This window comes from Hypanus sabinus, chromosome 13 (genome assembly GCF_030144855.1).
Source record: "Hypanus sabinus isolate sHypSab1 chromosome 13, sHypSab1.hap1, whole genome shotgun sequence".
Taxonomy (NCBI): domain Eukaryota; kingdom Metazoa; phylum Chordata; class Chondrichthyes; order Myliobatiformes; family Dasyatidae; genus Hypanus; species Hypanus sabinus.
The window spans coordinates 48,500,788-48,519,614 of NC_082718.1; the positions used below are offsets into that span (position 1 = coordinate 48,500,788).

An 18,827-nucleotide genomic window follows, 5' to 3' on the forward strand; every position below is an offset into this window, starting at 1 on the left:
TAGACTAAATGCAACTGCCTTTTTTTCTCAGATTTACTTGCATGATAGCATTCTCGTATGAAGTTGCAGGGAAATGGAGTACAGGTGAATAAACTAATCAGTTATAATTGATTGCCCCCTGGCAAAAATTAAGGGCTAAGTTTATGAAATGATATTCCCACTGTGGAACCTAGCCTGGGGACCTGAGTCCATGTGATGCCCAGATAGGGATGGAATTGGTCACAAAATTTGGTAGATATGCTCCTTGTAGCCAAGATTCCAAGTTAGGGTTGTGACTTTTTATTTCCGCTTTTCACTTCATACAGCTGGTTTGAAGAAGAAAAGCAAACTAATTTGAAATAAGAGGTTTATTTTACCCACAGTAGGCATTTTTGGGCAGGCTTATTAAACAGCTGCCTTGGTTATGATCCAAAGAACCATTGTAAACTCTATATTGTCTATTTAAAACTCTTTTTTAAAAACACAAACAGCAATTTACTTATTATTTTAATGATGAACTTTACATGATCACAAACATTTAAATACATCAAATGACTGATCTCAACGACTAATCCTAATAGGCTCAAACTTATCAAGTTCCCCTTAGGTCCCTTTCTGACTTTGCAGTCAAGTTAAATGACAGCCATCTGTTTACGCTGATACCTTCCTATTGTTTTTCAATAAGTTCTTACACACAAAGTTGTGTACTTGTTGTGTCAAGCTGCGATCTTGCTTTTCCTGTGGTCTTGCAGTCCAGTCTGTACACATCACCATGATTTTCTGAGTAAGAGCATTGTAGTTGCAGCTTATCTCAGATAGCAAACTTTCTCGTGTTCCCCCTAATGTCACAACGTCAAGTGCACACGGGTTAGTCCACTGAATCACTGTAGGCTTAGACATCGGTGTGCCTTAGGCTATAAGATGTCAACTTGCATTGCTGACTCCTGTTGGGCTGGGAGAAGCTGGCTGCTCGAGCCTTTCGAACGTCACTGCTAGGGTTTTGCTTCTGCCTGTCCCGTACAAAGAAACTCTCAATTAGAGTAATTCTCTCCTGCTCTTCCTTCAGGAACACATCGACGAGAAGTGTCTTCTCCCTTTTCATGCGTACGCTGACGTCCTTGGGAATATCGGGGATCAGCCAGTGAAGAACATCACTTAAAAACATCACCAGGTTCTGAAATTCAAGAAAGAGGACACTGGGTGATTAGAGGGTTCACTTGTGACAGCCTCACATTGCCCCTCAGTGCCCTCCAGGGTGTAAAGTATGGGTAGGGGAAAAAGTCAGTCTTAATCTGTGTTCAGCAGGGGGTAAATTACCGACAACATATACTGCAATCTCAGAGAGAAGAGTCCCAGTGCATTGAAGGCAGTCCTGTGCTCTTTGAAAGAGATGCTGCAAAAACACAAGATAATAGCTACTCCAGCCTGTTCCAACATTCAGTATGATTATGATGAATCTATGTCAGGCCTCTTCTCTGATAGAAGTTAGGCTGCTGTTCCATGCTCTGCATTTGATGGTGCTGGTGCTGCTGCAACTTATTTTCTGCTACCTATCTATTTAATACTGTTTTTCTATTACTGTCTTGTTTTTATCTATCACTTTATTTAATTGCCTGAGAGGAAGCCAAACAGAGTTTCATTGTATCTGTGTGTAATGACAATAAAGATCATTCATTCATACATTCATTCATTAGAACAGAATGATGCGGATGGGTGATGAAGGACATCTGGAGTCTGGGCCTCTACTCCACTCTTGAAGACCTATGATGTGGACATGGGCCAAAGGACATCCGGAGTCTAGACCTCCTCTCTGTCCTCAAAAGCCAGAGGCATGGGCATGTGATGAACGACAGCTGCAGACGTTGGGTTGGCAAGTGCTGTGGACGAGGAAATGGTGGCTCACTGGGTCAGCAAGTCCCCCAGGTCATGGGTCCCAGGATGAGATATCCATGTGACTAGGAGACAGGAGATTCCCCGACCCCCTAGCTATACAAGTCAGTGAGTTCGGAGTTTGAGGCCAGGAGTTGGGGTTCTGTTTTTTGGGATTGATACCAAAGATCAAAGCCTGAAGATCACTGGGAAGTCCATAAGTCAAAGCCCAATATCAGAAGCCCTGGATCAAAGATTTTGAAAGTCCACTGGTGAAGTCGAAGGTCCAATTGTCTGCAAATCCCTGGGTCTACTGGAAGCGGGAGGCCCAGAGGCCTACCCGAGTTTGGAGGACTATCTGTGTGTGCAGCTGATGTGTAGGTGGCTGGGAGGGAGGAAATGTTTTGTTTTCCTGTTGTGCTGTTGCTCGCTATATTCTGTCTTGTTGTGTTCTCTGTTGTTCTGCTGAGCATTGAAACAATTCTAGGTTGACACTGGAATGTATGGCAGCACTTGCAGGCTGCCCCAGCATATCTTTGGGTTTTGTTGGTTTGTAACACAAATGATACATTTCACTGTATGTTTCGATGCACATGTGGTAAATAAATGAATCTGAATCTCAACATCTACCCAATCAGACTAATTCCTGATCCCTCCTCATAACAATGCAATCAATGTCCCTTTTCAAGGATATAACTTCGGATGTTAGTAGTGAATATGTCTGCACCAACATTAGTTCCCCTCTGATTGTTATGCCAACTGTATCCCTTAGTTACTGATTATCTTACTGGTAGAAGCATTTGTTTTAAAGTTTATCAAAATCCTCCAGATCTTTCAGCACCTTTATTGCACATACCCTGACCTGTTTGCATTCAAAACTGCAGTCCTTTATTTCTTCAAAATTACACTTATTCTCCTTTCTAGGTCTTGGCATCTTTCTTATAATGCAACATTCAAAACAACAATACTGCCCCACTTTCTTACACATTTGCTCTAATTTTCCTGAGTGGGTGCTGCTGCTCATGTTGCCTGCCTGCATTTCCCAGTTTGTGTTTCTGGATTTGGAAGACTAGTCCTGTTGGTGGAGATGGTCCTAGAACCCACAGGCCATTCATTAGCAGTGATGAATCCTGAATGACATAACTGGGTAACTAAGATGGTGAAAGAGACTGCTGCCCACAACATGCACCTGTTCAAAGTTGACAAAAAGTAAAACCAGCTCCAACCTCATCCCTAGCTCTGCAGTACACCATAGCTCTCAAAAGTCTTGACTCTTTTACAGGTGGATGTAAGACATTCCAGTATTGATATCCATGTGAATAGGAGACACGAGATTCACTGACCCCCCCCCCCCCCACTGGCATTATTTCAAAGAACAGTGCTACGTGGTTTGGAATAACTTATTTGATTGTGCAACTCGAGTCTGAGGAGTTAGAAAACAACCATACAATCAAAGCAGTGGTTCCAGATCAAAATGCATTCATTGCAACAAAAAAAAATCAAAAACACTGTGGTACTTTGTTTTAGGGAACAAGAAGTGACCCAAAATACACCCAAAGTGCTGGAGGAGCTCAGCAGGTCAGACTTCTATGGCAAGCAATGTTTTAGGCTGAGACCCTTCAACAGGACTGGAAAAAAAGAGATTAGAAGTCAGAATAAAAAGGTGGGGGGAGTAGTGGAAGTTCAAGAAATTGACGTTGAGGTCACACAGGTCGGAGGAGCACCACCTTACATTCTGTCTGGGTAGCCTCCAACCTGATGGCATGAACATCGATTTCTCGAACTTCAGGTAATTACCCCCCCCCCCCCCACCACTGCTTCTACTTTAGCATTCCCCATTCCCATTTCCCTTTCTCACCTAATCTGCTTATCTGCCCATCACCTCCCTCAAGTGCTCCTCCGCCTTCCCTTTCTCCCATGGCCTTCTGTCCTCTCCTATCAGATTCCCCCTTCTCCAGCACTGTATCCCTTTCACCAATTGACTTCCCAGCTCTTTACTTCATCCCTCCCCCTCTCCTAGTTTCACCTTATATCAACTACCACCCTGTATCTCTTCCTTTCCTCCCTCCACCTTCTTACTCTAACTTCTAATTTTTTTTTCCAGTCCTGATGAAGGTCCTCAGCCCAAAACATCATCTGTTTAATCTTTTCCACACGTAGTGTCTGGCCTGCTGAGCTCCTCCAGCATTTTGAGGGTATGACTTTCATTTCCAACATCTGCAGATTTTCTCTTGTTGCGATTCAAGAAGTGAATAACTTCTCCGCCCTGCATTCTGCACTACCAGTTTTCCATGTCAAAATGACACCATCATTCACAAAGAATACTGCTTTACAGACAATCAGTTCCCTGCAGTTACCTGAATCACTGATACAAAGCACACTAAGGTAGCCTGCAAAACATTAATCACATTGATTCTCTCTCCACAAGTACTGATTCAACCTTCACGAGATATCAGACAGTTGCCCACATTCTTTCTGAAATCAACAACAGCCTCAAATAACCTTCAGGAATAATCAACGATAATGGATCATAGAAACGATTAAGCCATAATTAAGGGCACACAGGCTGACTGAAGCATGGGCCCTTCAGTTAAACACTCTGCCCTAGGTAAATGACCTACTGTCAGAAAGTCCCATTACTAGCTTAGTAAACTGCAGAGCATTAGGAATCATAGGACAAAGGAGATTGCAGCCCAGAAACCCAATAGTTCTATGAATAGTTCACCAAAAGCTTCCCCATAAACATTACTTCCTGCCATTTTCCCATTCTGCTGGATATTTTACATTTGCCTCAAACTCCATTTTTACATTTTGATTCTTCAGCTAGATCTTAGAACAGTGGGGTTTAACCATCCAGTCCTGTTTTGACTTGTGCTCCCCTTCAGAGGAATTGAATGGAAAGGGATGACAACATTATTGACTGGCTACCCACACAAAATGCTGGTGGAACGCAGCAGGCCAGGCAGCATCTATAGGAAGAAGTACAATCGACGTTTTGGGCCGAGACCTTTCATCAGGACTAACTCAAAGAAGAGATAGTAAAAGATTTGAAAGGGGGAGGGGGAGATCCAAAATGATAGGAGAAGACACGAGTGGGAGGGGTGAAGCTAAGAGCTAGAAAGTTGATTGGTAAAAGGGATACACTGCCGGAGAAAGGAAAGGATCATAGGACGGAAGGCCTAGGGAGAAAGAAAGGGGGAGGGTAGCACCAGAGGGAGATGGAGAGCAGGCAAGGAGTGATTGTGAGAGGGGCAGAGAGAGAAAAGAAAAAGGGGGAAAAATAATAAATAAACAGATAGACAAATAAATAAATAGACAGACAGACAGGTAGATAAATAAGGGATGGGGTAAGAAGGGGAGGAGGGGTATTATCAGAAGTTAGAGAAGTCAATATTTATGCCATTAGGTTGGAGACTACCCAGACAGAATATAAGGTATTGTTCCTCCAACCTGAGTGTGGCTTCAGCTTGACAACAGAGGAGGCCATGGATAGACATATCAGAATGGGAATGGGAACTCACCACTGAAAAAAGCAATTGCAGTTATTGCTCATGCAATCCCTGAGTATGATAGATTGTTCATAACTAAAGTTGTTAAAGCCTATTAAGTTAAAGAAATGGACATAGATCAACTATTATCTCACTGAATGGTCCAACAAATTCAATGTGCTGACTAGATTTTTTAAATAATACACACTGATTAACATGCCCTTTCAGCCAAGCCTGTGAAATGTTCCCCAGACAATAGTGATTGTCCCAATGAAGAGTCTCGGCCAGAAACGTTGACTGTCTAGTTACCTCCCTGCCTGACCTACTGAGTTCTTTCAGCATCTTGTGCATCACATCAGTGATTGTTCCATAGCAAAAACTGAGGAAGTATTCAACCAGGGGAGAATACTGCACTGAAGTGCAATTATACTAATCCAGATAAGGAAAGCTCCCTGACCATAATCAGCTGATGCTGGGGACACATTACTTAATGCTTAATAAATGGAAAACTGGAAGAAAAATCATCGAAGTCACTTTTCCACCAAGTCAAATATCAAGCAGATTGCAAACTCATCTGCTTTTAACCTGGCTGTGGTTGTAGTGAAACCCTTCGTCATTCTCAGCTATAAACAGTATGCTTGTGGCAGCCTGTCAGGCCGACCAGTCACTTTCTGCTTCCATGTGTAAAATGGCGATGGTGAAACAAGGTCAACAGAGCACCTAAAACCTTTGTGGAAGGTGAGGGTGGCAAACAATTTCCCCAGTCAATTATATTTCAGGTCTATATTCTGTGAAGTGTACAAGACTTGGGGTTAAGTGACCTACAGTGTCTGATTTGGGGCATTCCTGTGCTTTACTGAGCAGGGTATATGACTAAGCAACACAACTAATATGACCGTTGTCAAGTTATTTTGGTAATGAATGATTATGATCTGAATTGAAGTTTCCTCTCTGATTCGTTTGTTCTGCAATGGCTTGTACTGAGGATGGGAACCTTGAGAGAGGATGAGAAAAAAGAGCCAGGTTGACTGGTGAAATGAAACTCTTGTTCTGTGTTGCCCATTCTCTAGATTATGTGTCAGGAACAATGAGTGACTGATTGCTTGAACAGGAAAACATCGATTTCATCTTGTTCAAAGTGAAACATGATGCTTTGCGTGATTAAATACACAAAGTGCACCTTAAAATGGCTGACTGGTGCAATTGTTTCCAATGAACCTTATCTTGAATTCCATGAGCAAATTTTCATTGCAAATTAAGAGTGGGGTTCATTTGCTTTAAACATTAGCCCTTCAAAGCAACTGCCTACCCAATACTTCTCATGATCCATCTTCTCTTCCTATACCAAGTTCTCGTTTTATCTTCACTGAGTACTCAGGCCTATCATTATTTCTGGTAATTTAATTAGGGCTCTTTTGATTTCAAACTATCGTTAGTTTCTTCTATCAAAGACTTGATTATTTTTCCTTTGGGTTCTTGTGCTTGGTTGAATATTGACACTGATGGTGACAATGGTCACAGTGTGGAGAGGTTATTTGGTTTGTATTGGGAATATGAATTTTCAGGCTGCTCATGTGAACTGTCTTTCAGTCATGGAGTCCATGTTGGACAGGTGTGTGACAATACCTCTCTCCCATGCTCAATCCATAGTCTTCATAGTCTTCTTCTGCCTATGGTCACTGCTGATCTTTATACTCTGTCTCGTGTCCCTCAGGCAGAGAAGAGAATGCCTGATCTTTTCAGGGATGTTCTTGAACTTCTAGGTTCCTCTGTTCTGTAAGACCCTGTACAGATCCTATCCTGGTTTGATCTCCCAAAGTTACGAGCATAAATGGAAAGGATCTTTGCACAGTTTTGTCCTTTGTGTGATATATTTTTAAAACCCTATTATCTGTATTGAAAGCCATTTGTCAATCTTCCCTTAGCCCACATACCCAGCTGATCAAAACCCTCTGCAAGTTTTCATAACCTTCTACACTGTCTACTGCACCACCTATTTTAATATCATCCATAACATTACTAATCGTGCCTTGGACATTCCTATCTAATGATTTGTATGTAAGTTACAAACCAGAGGTCCCTGAGGCACACTAGTAGACACAGGCTACCTGTCTGAGAGAAACACACACACACCACACACACACACACACACACACACACACACACACACACACACACACACACACACACACACACACACACACACACACACACACACACACACACACACACACACACACACACACACACACACCTGGTGGAACGCAGCAGGCCAGGCAGCATCTATAGGAAGAAGTACAGTCGATGTCTCGGGCCAAGACCCTTCCTCAGGACTAACTCTGTTTCCTACTTCTGAGCCAATTATGAATCCAATCTGCTTTCTCCCCCAGAATCCCATGTGATCTTATCTTCTACACTAGCCTGCAATGGGAGAGCTTGTCAAAGGCTTTTTTAAGGTCTGTATAGACAACATCCACTTCCCTACCCTCATCTACACTGAACTCCAAGAGATTTTTCAGACATGACTTCCCACACACAAAGGTGTGCTGACTATTCCATTTGAAACCTTATCTCTCCAAGTATTGGTAGATGTTGTGCCTCAGAATCCCCTCCACCAAATTTCTCACTAGTGATGTCATTCTCAGTGGCCTGTGATGTCCTGGCTTGTTTTTAAAACCTCTTTTTAAACAAAGGAGCACATTAGCCACTCTCTAGTCCTCCAGAATCTGACCTGAGCCATCGATGAAGCAAAAATCTTTGAAAGGGTCTCCACTACTTCTTCTCCGTCTTCCCCCAGGGTCCAAGAATGTACTAGGTCAGGCCCTAGGGATTTATCCACCTTAGGGCACTTTAAGGCTTCCAATACCTCCTCCCTGCTAATTCATATGTGGTCCAAGAAAACAGCAGTTACATCCCTTATTTCCTTAACTTCTATTGTTCTCCCCACACTAAAAATTGAAAAGCAATAGTCATTAAAAATCTCACTTATTTCTTTCACTTCCACTTACAGATATCTATGCTGATCTTTAAGGGAACCCATTCTCCCTCTAGTTATGCTTCTAATCTTAACATACCCGTAAAGTCACTTGGGATTTTGCTTCATTTTGCCTGCCAGATCTATCTCATATCATCTTCTTGCCCTCCTAACTTCCCTTTTACATGCACGCTTTCATTGCTTGTCATCATTACAGCAATCACTAGTTCCCCAGTGCTCATGCACAGTGTATGCCTTGTGCTTTTTCTTAACTAGAGTTCCAATACCGCTTGTCAACCAGGTTTCTGAAACCTGTCAACTTTGCTCTTTACCCTAACGGGTACATGCAGGCCCGGATCTCTTGACATCACATATTTAAAGGTCTCCCGCTAGGAAGACACTCCTTTCCTTTTAAAAAAATATTGCCCAGTCAAGCACTGCAAGATCCTGTTTATTGGCTCCAAAATTTGCTCTGCTCCAGTTCAGGATCTTAATTGATCAATCAACCAATTACTTCTTTGTAATTATTTTAAATTAATAGAATTATGGCTACTAGACTCGCCAACAATACTTTGCCTGCTCCATCCACCACAAGTGGAACTTCCCGGTGGTTAAACATTTTAATTCCAATTCCCTTCCCCATGCTGACACATTAGTCCATGGTCTCCTCTTGTGCCAAGATAAGGCCATTCTCAGGGTGGAGGAGCTACACTTTATATTCTGTCTAGGTAGCTTCCAACCTGATGGCATGAATATTGGTTTATTCTTCCAGAAAAAAAATTACCCCCTCCCCCTTCTCACTCTGACCTCTTCCCACTTGCCTATTCCTTCCCTTGTGTTGCCTCCTCCTTCCCTTTCTCCTATGATCTACACTCCTCTCCTATCAGATTCCTTCTTCTCCAGTCCTTGTCCTTTACCACCCACCAAGCTTCACCTATCACCTTCTAACAGGCCTCTTTCCCCTCCCCCCACTTTTTTATTCCTCTTCTTTCTCTATCCTGAGGCCGAGTCTTGGCCTGAACCATCTAAATTTAATTCCAGAGAGGCTACCCATCAAGCTGAGGGGTGGTAGTGGGGACAAGCTCATTATCTAAAAGTGCTCCTCATGGCGTGCACCTCAAATAGCCTCTGACAACCAAGTCCAACTCCCGGCCTTCTCGTGTGGCTTAGCCTCTAAGCCCAGCGAAACTGGTTCTACTGACAGGAGAAGGGGTGAACGCGGGTCCTGGTGCCTTAAAACCAGTGCTTCGGATAGATGGAGCTCATCAGCCTGGGAAGGAAGTCCATATAAGAGAGGGAAAACTCTTATTTCAAACCTCCGCTGCCTTGCAGCCATACGCACTCATGGGAAAGGCTTCGGGAGTAAACCCTGAGGACAAATCCAGAGCTGCAGTCCCTAAGGCAGTCTGACGTTGTCTTCAACCCCACTATGGCAACTCCTGTGACATCACTGGTGGCAAGCTGTATCAGCCCTTGCCCTTCCCTTGGACAACATCGGTGGTGTGGAGAGGGGAGACTTGCTGCTTGGGCAACTGCCGGTCTTCCATACAACCCTGCCCAGGCGTGTGCCCTGGAGAGGCTGAAGCAAGACTTTCCAGGTGCAGATCCATGGTCTCGCGAGACTAATGGATGCCACCCACCTGACCAGCTGAGTTCCTCCAGCACTGTGTGTTTGCTACCTTTTCCAATTGCCCAACCTCATTTCCCAGGAGGATGACCAGTATAGCATCCTCTCCAGTAGGTCCCTCTATATATTGATTAAGAAAGCTTTTTTGAACCCATTTATCTTGAACTAAGTTCTAGCCTACCTATAGCAATCGATCTCTTGAAAATATCTTTATTTTTAGAGAACCTTGTTGACTTTGCTACAATTATTGCTCCACTTATATACTTGTACTGTTAGTCTAACTGCAAATCACTTACCTGGAAGATGATAACAAAGATCAAGCGAGCAGCCAGGATTGTCCAATACTGCTTGGAGTAGTCATATGCATGATCAGACCATGGTGGCTCTCTGTAATCCTTATACCTGTAGCAATGTGTCAGCGTGGGAGAGAGTAAAGGTTCTACAATTAGTTAAACTAAATTGCAATATTATATAAGTAAGAAATAATATTTACGCAGTTATATATTCACAGAAAAAATGTTCTTTCAAAGAAAAACAAAAAATGTATAATTGTTGGTAGGATCAGATTCTGCAGTTTGAATCACTAAGAAAAACTGACAAATGGAGGTCAATTAGCATTACCATGTGCTGTCTCAATACTAAATACACAAGTGATGGGATCTCCATCTCTTTTAAATGTTTTGCTGTGATTGCAGTCACTAGCAACTTGGATCGCAGATCACAGGCTCATCATTGATTGAAGAGCTATTTCTACAACTCAATTAATGTAAAATATTGCACAAAGCATTCCTTTTACCAGCTAAGTGAGAACTTCACATTGCTACACCAATTAAGAAAAAGAATATGGAGGGAGACACTAACCCTGAGTGAAAATTTAAAAAAATATTCAATTACTGGAAATCTGGAATTAAATGAGAAAATGGTGGAAAACTCAGTGGTTAGACAGCACCTTTACAAAGAGAATCAGTTAATGTTTTAGATCTGAGACCCTTCCTCAACTCTGAGAAAGAAGTTAGTCCTGTCTGTATAATCTGGTCTACTGGGGGGCACATCCCAGTAACCAAACAATGCAACATTATACAGACTTTACAACATTGGCAACGTATTACACCAAATAACGTGTCTGCCCCTTAAAATCTACATCATTTCACCCTATCAGAAAACTTCCATATTCCACTCACTGCCATCTCCACCGTCTGTAAAACATGAACTAACTTCTTTCCCAGTCCTGATGAGAGATCTTGGAACTGAAACACGAACCTTTTCCACTCTTTATAGATGCTGAACATGCTCTGTATTTTGTAGACACTGTGAACTTTAGATTTGGAGGTAGTACCATTGGGTGGGGACTGGGGTCAGACATCTTTGTACTTTTAGCATATCTCTAAATGTGAAAGCACAGTAGAGCTCTGAAGCTGTCCAGTGAAATTTATCATCACTGATGTGTGTCATGGAAGCTATTGTTTTGTAGCAGCAGTACAGTGCAAAACATAATCATTACTATAAATTACAAAAGTGCTCTACAACAAAATGCCAGGACAACCAAACTCAAAGTCAGTTACTTTCCCCAAGCAGTAAAACTGATCAACACCTCCACCCCCACCACCACTACTTTATCATTTCCTCTCAGTGTCTCCTTATTTACAGAAAGACACTTCTGTGCCTAGCGACACTTTATGGGCATATGATCAATCTACATACGTATGTAATATCGTATGTATTTATATTTATTCTATTTTTTATTATTGCGTTCTTTATAGTATTGTATTTTTTCTGTACTGCATTGGATCAAGAGTAGCAATTATTTTGTTCTCCTTTACACTTGTGCACTGGAAATAACATTAAACAATCTTGAAAATGAATAACTTGTGCAAAAGACAAATACCAGGGTGGTATTCCAGAGTCCAAGGATCAATCCGAAATCTGATGGCAAACAGGAAGAAACTGCTGTTAAAGTGTTGAGTGTGGGTGTTTGTGTTCCTGTAGCTGCTCCCTCTGGAGTAATAGCTTGGAAGCTTCAGAATAGCAATCAATTCTCTGCAGCAATCTCAAAAGGAATTTATGGTTCTGACTGAGAATTCAGAGTTTCCTGGAATAGTCCAGTACTACTGGATAAAGAGTTGACAAGCAAATCTGGCAATGAACACTTCAGTATCAAAGCTCTTTCCTTGAATGTCAAGGAAGGGCTTCCCTCAAGATTGTTGACAGTCTATTTAGCAAAAGAGATATAAGCTCACTTATGAATTTTGCTATTCTTTTGCTGAATGAATTGATGGCTTTAGCCATTACTCTAGCAGTGAACAAAAACTGAACTTCCTTGACCCACCTCAGAACAATAATCTGAAGACATGTAAGTGACCTGTTGTATCAAGTGGTGGCAAGATATCGGAATCAACCTTGATCAGAACCTGGTGGCTACATTTCATCAAGGTACCACTTGACCTTTTCTTAGCCTTATCGTCTTCCCGGCTCTTGGATGGAGATGTGCAAAAGAGATCATCTCCATCATCTCCTGATCATTGAGTCAGCCACACATAGAAGCCAAACTGCTTCATCTCCACCTGTGGAAGGGCAGAACTCAGCCATTGGGGCATGAGATAGGAACCGATAGTAAAGGTGGATAGAGGGCAGAGGACAGGTGTAACACCTTGTATCAGGTACCGACTTTGGTGTTCTCTGTTACCAGAGAGATGGTTATCGTCTTCAGGGGAACACACACATTCACAGTCCCCTTTACGTCGGCGGCACAGCCGTGGAGACTGCAAGCGGTTTCAAATTCCTCAACCTCTCATGGTCCTAGAACCTATCCTACACAAGTCAAGAAAGCTCACCAGGAGAAGGCTGAAGAGAGTTGGACTTTGCATATCAGTAATCATGTCATTCTACAGATGTGGAGTAGGGAGCATCCTTACAAACTGCATCACTGCTGGGTACAGAAACTGCAGTGCAGAGGACAGGAGTACTCCACAACTGATAATCAAAACTGCCCAATGCATCACTGGCACCACTGTACCCACCATCAAGGACGTATATACAGAAAGGTGCCTGAAAGGGCCAGTAGGCAGAATCCTACATACCCTGCTCATGGACTGTTTGTCTCACTCCCATCAAGGTGGAAGCTATGTAACATCTAATCAGGACCATGAGACTCGCAAACAGCGATTTTCCCCAGGCAGTAAGACTAATCAAACCACTAACCTCATCAGAAATTTACTATTTCCTGTCAGTATTCAATAGGTTTCAATGAGATCTCCCCTCATTCCTCTAAACTCTAGTGAATATAGGCCATGAATCAAATGTCATACATACATTAAGCCTTCCATGTCCAGAATCGTTCTAATGAATCTTCTCCAGACTCTCTCCAATGCCAGCACATCCTTTCTTAGGTAGAGGCCCAAAAATGCCCAGAATACTCAAGTGTGATCTGACCAATGCCCTACAAAGCCTTGGGTTTTTTTTTGCTTTGCTTTGCTTCTTTGCTTCTAATGCTCTTGAAAGGAATGCTAACATTGCATTTGCTAACACAGTATATTGGAAAGTTATATCTCAGCTTGAAGGTTAGAATAAGGCAGGCCTTTTCTGAGAAAGACAGTTATCAAGCATCAGCAACAGTTGAAAATATATTGAATTACCTGCAGACTTTAATGTTGGTGAAATGTGATGATTGGGGATGTGTGCTCTGTTGAAATTCACTGATATTGAAGTATGACAAGGTATGATTCACAAAGCCATGCATACTGCCATCATCACTGTACATGTATTGGTAAGCAAGGCGTGGGATGAAGTCTGAGGTGATAGCGATTACAAATGCCTGGATGATACACAAATAAAATATTTTAATGCCATAATTCAACAGATGCAAGATAATTCCAATGTTAAACTAAATAGGGTTACTGTCTTCTCTCAGTAACGGACATTGATATGTTGTACAATTATATGAAACAGGTATTCACTAACAGTTGCAGACAGAAAAATCCCTTTCAGTCCATTGGGTCAGCAAGGGCACATTCAAATTTGTCCCTCTCCCCTGCATGTTTCTCCATTTATTTATTCGATTGCATTACAAAGATCTATTAAATATACACATCCACTGTCCGCTCAAGCACTATTTTCCACTTCCTCTCTAAAAGACATATATTCTGTTATTGGTTCTTTAGTCAATGCTCTTAAGTCAGTGGTTATTGACATGTAAGTTATTGGAAGTAACTTGTCTGTATATACTCCATTTGCTCCTTCATAATTTTATGAATTACAGAGGCATAGAGTCATAACAGCACAGAAGGTGAATACTTCATTGATTTTTATTCTTTACTCTAATAGTTAATTCATTTATCATGGTCCTACACTATTCCTTGGAGAACACCACTAATCACCATTTTCCTCTCCAAAAAACTACTTGCTTTTTGTTCATAAGCCAACTTTTTTGTTTACCTAAGCCGACACCGATCATTCCTTTGCATTTTTCAAACTAATTTTTTTTGTGTGGTACTTCATTAACACACTTTTTCAAAATCTATATAGACATCATGATTGCATTCCCTTCTATCAATTCTCTCTTGCCTTCTTTGATTTAGAGACAAGCCCAACTACTTTATGACTAATCCATCACTTCTGGGACTTCTAATAAACGTCCTCGTGCCATCTCCAAAGCCTTCATACCTTTTGCTAAAATGCCATGCCCAAGAAGGATCAAACCAGTATTTGTCGTAAGTTTATATAACGTTCAACCATTTACTTGCTGTGTTTATATTACGTGGAATGATTGTTAATCATAGCTCATATATCATTACAAAACCTGAATATCAACAGTACACATCTGAAATTTTACATTTGAAAAGTTTGTTGCCAGGAAAGGCAATTGTCCACTCTTTTGTTTCTGTAAAATCCTTTCAATAGTCCAGAATTCTGGTGTGTGGATGCTGAATACTTTGGGAAGCCTGACCTAGGGCTTGATTATCTGAATAACTCAGGATTAGAGCCATTCTTTAGTTTCAAGCATGGTTCTCCCTCTGCCTTGAAGCATCAGATCACTAATAGGAAAAGGTGATATCACTAATAGGAAAACCTCCCCTCTAATACAACATTAAGGGGAGGTTTTCCACTGTACAATCTGCCTGAGGACATCTCAATTAGTCCTGAAATGAGATCAAGATTGTTTCTTTTTCACTAAGGAAGTTTACATTGAGGTCTGCCAATTTGTTAATGTTACTTTCACAAGGGAATATTTTCATTAAGTCAACAAATCTAAAATTGGCTTCGGCACATCAGTTGAGAGAATTCCTTAGAAATCAATGTTGGAAAATATAGCTTTCTGCACAATTTACTTGTGATTTTTGTTGATGGATACCACAACAGCATAAAAAACTATGAAGAAAGAAAGAAAATTAATGGACACATAACAGGTAAAGCCTGTGTTAAATTTGCTTCAAGTTAAACAAACACAGGAAGTTACTATTTGAACAGAGAGTCAACATTTCTAGAACTTTCAAATTAAACCTGCCATGTAAGCGTGACATCATTTGACTTTGAAGGAGGCTATTTGGCTCATCAGGTTCCATCAGTGAAACTTCCTGAGCCGCAAATTCATCTCTCCTTATTTCCCAGTACCTCTTCGACTTTTTCTATTTCATAATCAAATTTCCTTCGATTCTTTTACACTTACAGGAGTCAATTAACCTACCAGCACATCCTTGCAGGAGGGAAATGAAGCAACTGGTGAAAGCCCATACAGTCCCAGAAAAAAAACTCCACGTGTACAGCACTCCGGGACAAGTTAAACCCAGGATTCAGGGTTTATTAGTAGCACCAATAAGAGCAGAATTTTCCATTCACAGATTAGATAAATGATAATTATTCTGATTTTACTCTACAAGTTGCTTAATAAAAAGACAATCTCTTCAATTATGGCTAAACCCTGTATAATATAAATGAAGATTCTATTTGTTTAGTGAAGTTAACAGGAAGTTTACTGACTTACATTGATGATAACTGAGAATTTCCCCAGTCCACTCAGAATGTTATACCAGATTCCTATTAGATAAAGAAGACACACTTATATAAAAACACAAGACCATCAGTGCAAGTCAAATTCACAGACATGATTTCCAATGAATTGCAAATGTATATTTTTTAGTGCAGACGTACCTATGTCTTTTGCACGCTCTGCATTTGGCCTTCTTAGCTCAGTGACAAATTTTTTGGCATCCAGCCGTATTTCAATGATGTTGTTTAAAAGCGCAAACAATGGTGCCAAGGGAAAGGATGCGACAAAAAGCGTCACAAATCCAAACTGGACAACTGTAAAAAATAATGTTTATTAAAGCCTCTCAACGTACACAATTTCAGTTCTCTGTATCATTCAATTAAGTGTGGAGTAACAAGAAAAAAACATTGATCTCTACACTACCAGCACACCACAATAATAGATACCATTTGTGAAATCTACACCATCAAGTTACACGGCTTGTCTGATAGTATCTCCCAAATCTTTTATTCTTCCCCGTCTAAAAAGAGAACAGGTGCTTGGGATTGAAATCAACTGTGTTCTCCTCCAAGTCATCCATCATTATGACAAAGAGATTCACCAGCATTCCTCCAAGGTCACTGAGTCTACGTTGTGTAACCTACTGCTTAACAACTTTCAGACAGGCTGCAGTGATTCAACTTCCCACTAGGTTCTCAAGGACAGTTGGATTTGTAGAATAAAAATTCCCCCGAAAATTATGTCTACATATGCTTAGCCAGCCTCTTCTTAAAAGTATTGGCACTATTCACTTCATTCACTGCCTGTGGTGGTGGTTTCCATATTCTCAAGATTTTTTGAATAAAGAAGTTCCTTTAGAATTCCCTGTTGGATTCCGTAGTGACCATCTAACATTGATGGCCTTTTGTTACGCTCTCATCTCATTGGCAAACATTTTCTCTCTATTCACTCTGTCAAAACGCATTCATTACTTCTTTGATCTCTATCTGGTCATCCCTATGCCTTCTCTTAAGAAAATTATGTCTACATATGCTTAGCCAGCCTCTTCTTAAAAGTATTGGCACTATTCACTTCATTCACTGCCTGTGGTGGTGGTTTCCATATTCTCAAGATTTTTTGATATATTTGGTATCATCCTTATATATATCCACCTTTCGCTAACCCTGATATATTTGGTATCATCCTTATATAACTTCTTTGCACCTTACCTAATGTTTCAATTTCCTCATATAAAACAGAAATCGACATTGTATGCAATAAACATAATCTAGCTTAACCATGGTTTACACAGATTAAGGAAGACTTCCATTCTTTATAATTACATACATAAACCCTGCTGCCCAGTTAACCTTGGCAACCAGTGATAAAAACTGCCTGTAATTAGTGTATTGTACTCCAATATCATTTGTTCCACTATCCCACAAACTCACATCTTCCAAATTATATATGGTCTCCCAATTTTTCCTCCTGAAGTGCAGCAGGATGCACTTTTCAGTGCTGAACTTGTTTTCCCACTATTCACCCATCCTGAGTATTCCCTCACATCCCAATTTGTTTTCATCCATAAATTCAGAAATTTAGAATGGGGTTTATCCTCTTTTAGGTTTTAGATTTTTTTTTCCAGGAGAGGAGCATTGCTACCAATGTCAATATTTATTGTCCGATCTTCGTTGCCCCTAAAAATAATGGTGACAAGGCAACTTCTCCAACCACTGCAATTGTTCTCATGGGAATTCCCTGGATTCTGTTGGGGTGGCAGTTCCAGGATTTACACTGGGCATTAACAATTTATTTCATAGTCAGGGTGGTGTCTAACTTGGTGAGAATAAGTAAGCCTTCAGAACTGAAGCTGGTGTGCTATTTGGATGTAAGATTGGCTTCTGGGATGGTGAGTCAGGAGGAAGGTTATTTTGCTGAAGATGGTTGTGAATGCTTCAGCTTTAGTTTCCACGTTCGTGAGGACCCCATCATTACAGAGACTGGGAAAGTTTTCAGAGATTTTTAATTGTCCCCTGCTTTTCACAATTAGACATAGCCGGGCAGCAAAGCTTTAATATGATGTTTATTGCATGTTCCCCACGCCCCCCCCCCCCACCGTTTAGCATAAATCAACTCTTTGTGCTGCAGCTTCATCAGATTGGTAGTTTATTTTTATTTTACTTAATGCATACTGTTTCCCTCTTTTCAATTTGTTCATCACTCATCACACATTTTGTTTTGAATATCATGTTCACTCTTTGATTCCTCCTAGATAATACTGATATACAATTATAATTTATAATTTCTGCCATTTTCCTGCTGTTACTTGTATTATATTCTAATAAACCATTTAATGGCCTTCTCCAGATCCCCAATCTTCGTATTCTATTAATGCGCTACTAAAATAATTCAGTATTATTTTTATGTCCACTGTTAATTTAACTTCACAGTTCCCCTTTGTCTTCTTAATAATTTCTTTTACTTCTTTGAATTATTTAAATTTCTTCTTAACAAATACTCCCAAGCAGTCTATACACACTTTTTAAGGTACACCTGCTTGTCATTGCAAATATCTAATCAGCTAAACATGTGGCAGCAACTCCATGCAAAAAGCATGCAGATACAGTCAACAGGTTCAGTTGTTGTTCAGACTAAACATCAGAATGGGGAGGAAATATGATCTAAGTGATTTTGACCATGGAATGATTGCTGGTTTGAGTATCTTAGAAATAGCTGATCTCTTGGGCTTTTCATGCACAATAGTCTCTAGAGTTTTTCAGAGAAAGGCCATGAAAGCAAAAAAAATGCTCATAAAGCAATTATGTGGGTGAAAATGCTTCGTTACAAAAGAGATTAGAGGAGAATGGCCAAACTGGTTCAAGTTGACAGGAAGGCAACAGTAACTCAAATAACAATGTATTACAACAT

The 18,827-nt window shown here is 40.8% G+C and overlaps 1 protein-coding gene across 1 annotated transcript in view; it reads right to left on the reverse strand.

Annotated features, from left to right (window-relative positions):
- Nucleotides 1–311: 311 nt before the first annotated feature.
- The window catches only part of ano2b (anoctamin 2b), a 114,503-nt gene continuing 95,987 nt past the window's right edge, over nucleotides 312–18,827 (reverse strand). The window contains exons 21-25 of the mRNA XM_059987571.1: nucleotides 16,082–16,234; nucleotides 15,915–15,967; nucleotides 13,570–13,748; nucleotides 10,234–10,339; nucleotides 312–1,153 (exon numbers count right to left, since the gene is read on the reverse strand). Of these exons, the coding sequence (XP_059843554.1) occupies nucleotides 872–1,153; nucleotides 10,234–10,339; nucleotides 13,570–13,748; nucleotides 15,915–15,967; nucleotides 16,082–16,234 (773 nt within the window). The 3' untranslated portion in view covers nucleotides 312–871. The remainder of the gene's footprint in view (nucleotides 1,154–10,233; nucleotides 10,340–13,569; nucleotides 13,749–15,914; nucleotides 15,968–16,081; nucleotides 16,235–18,827) is intronic.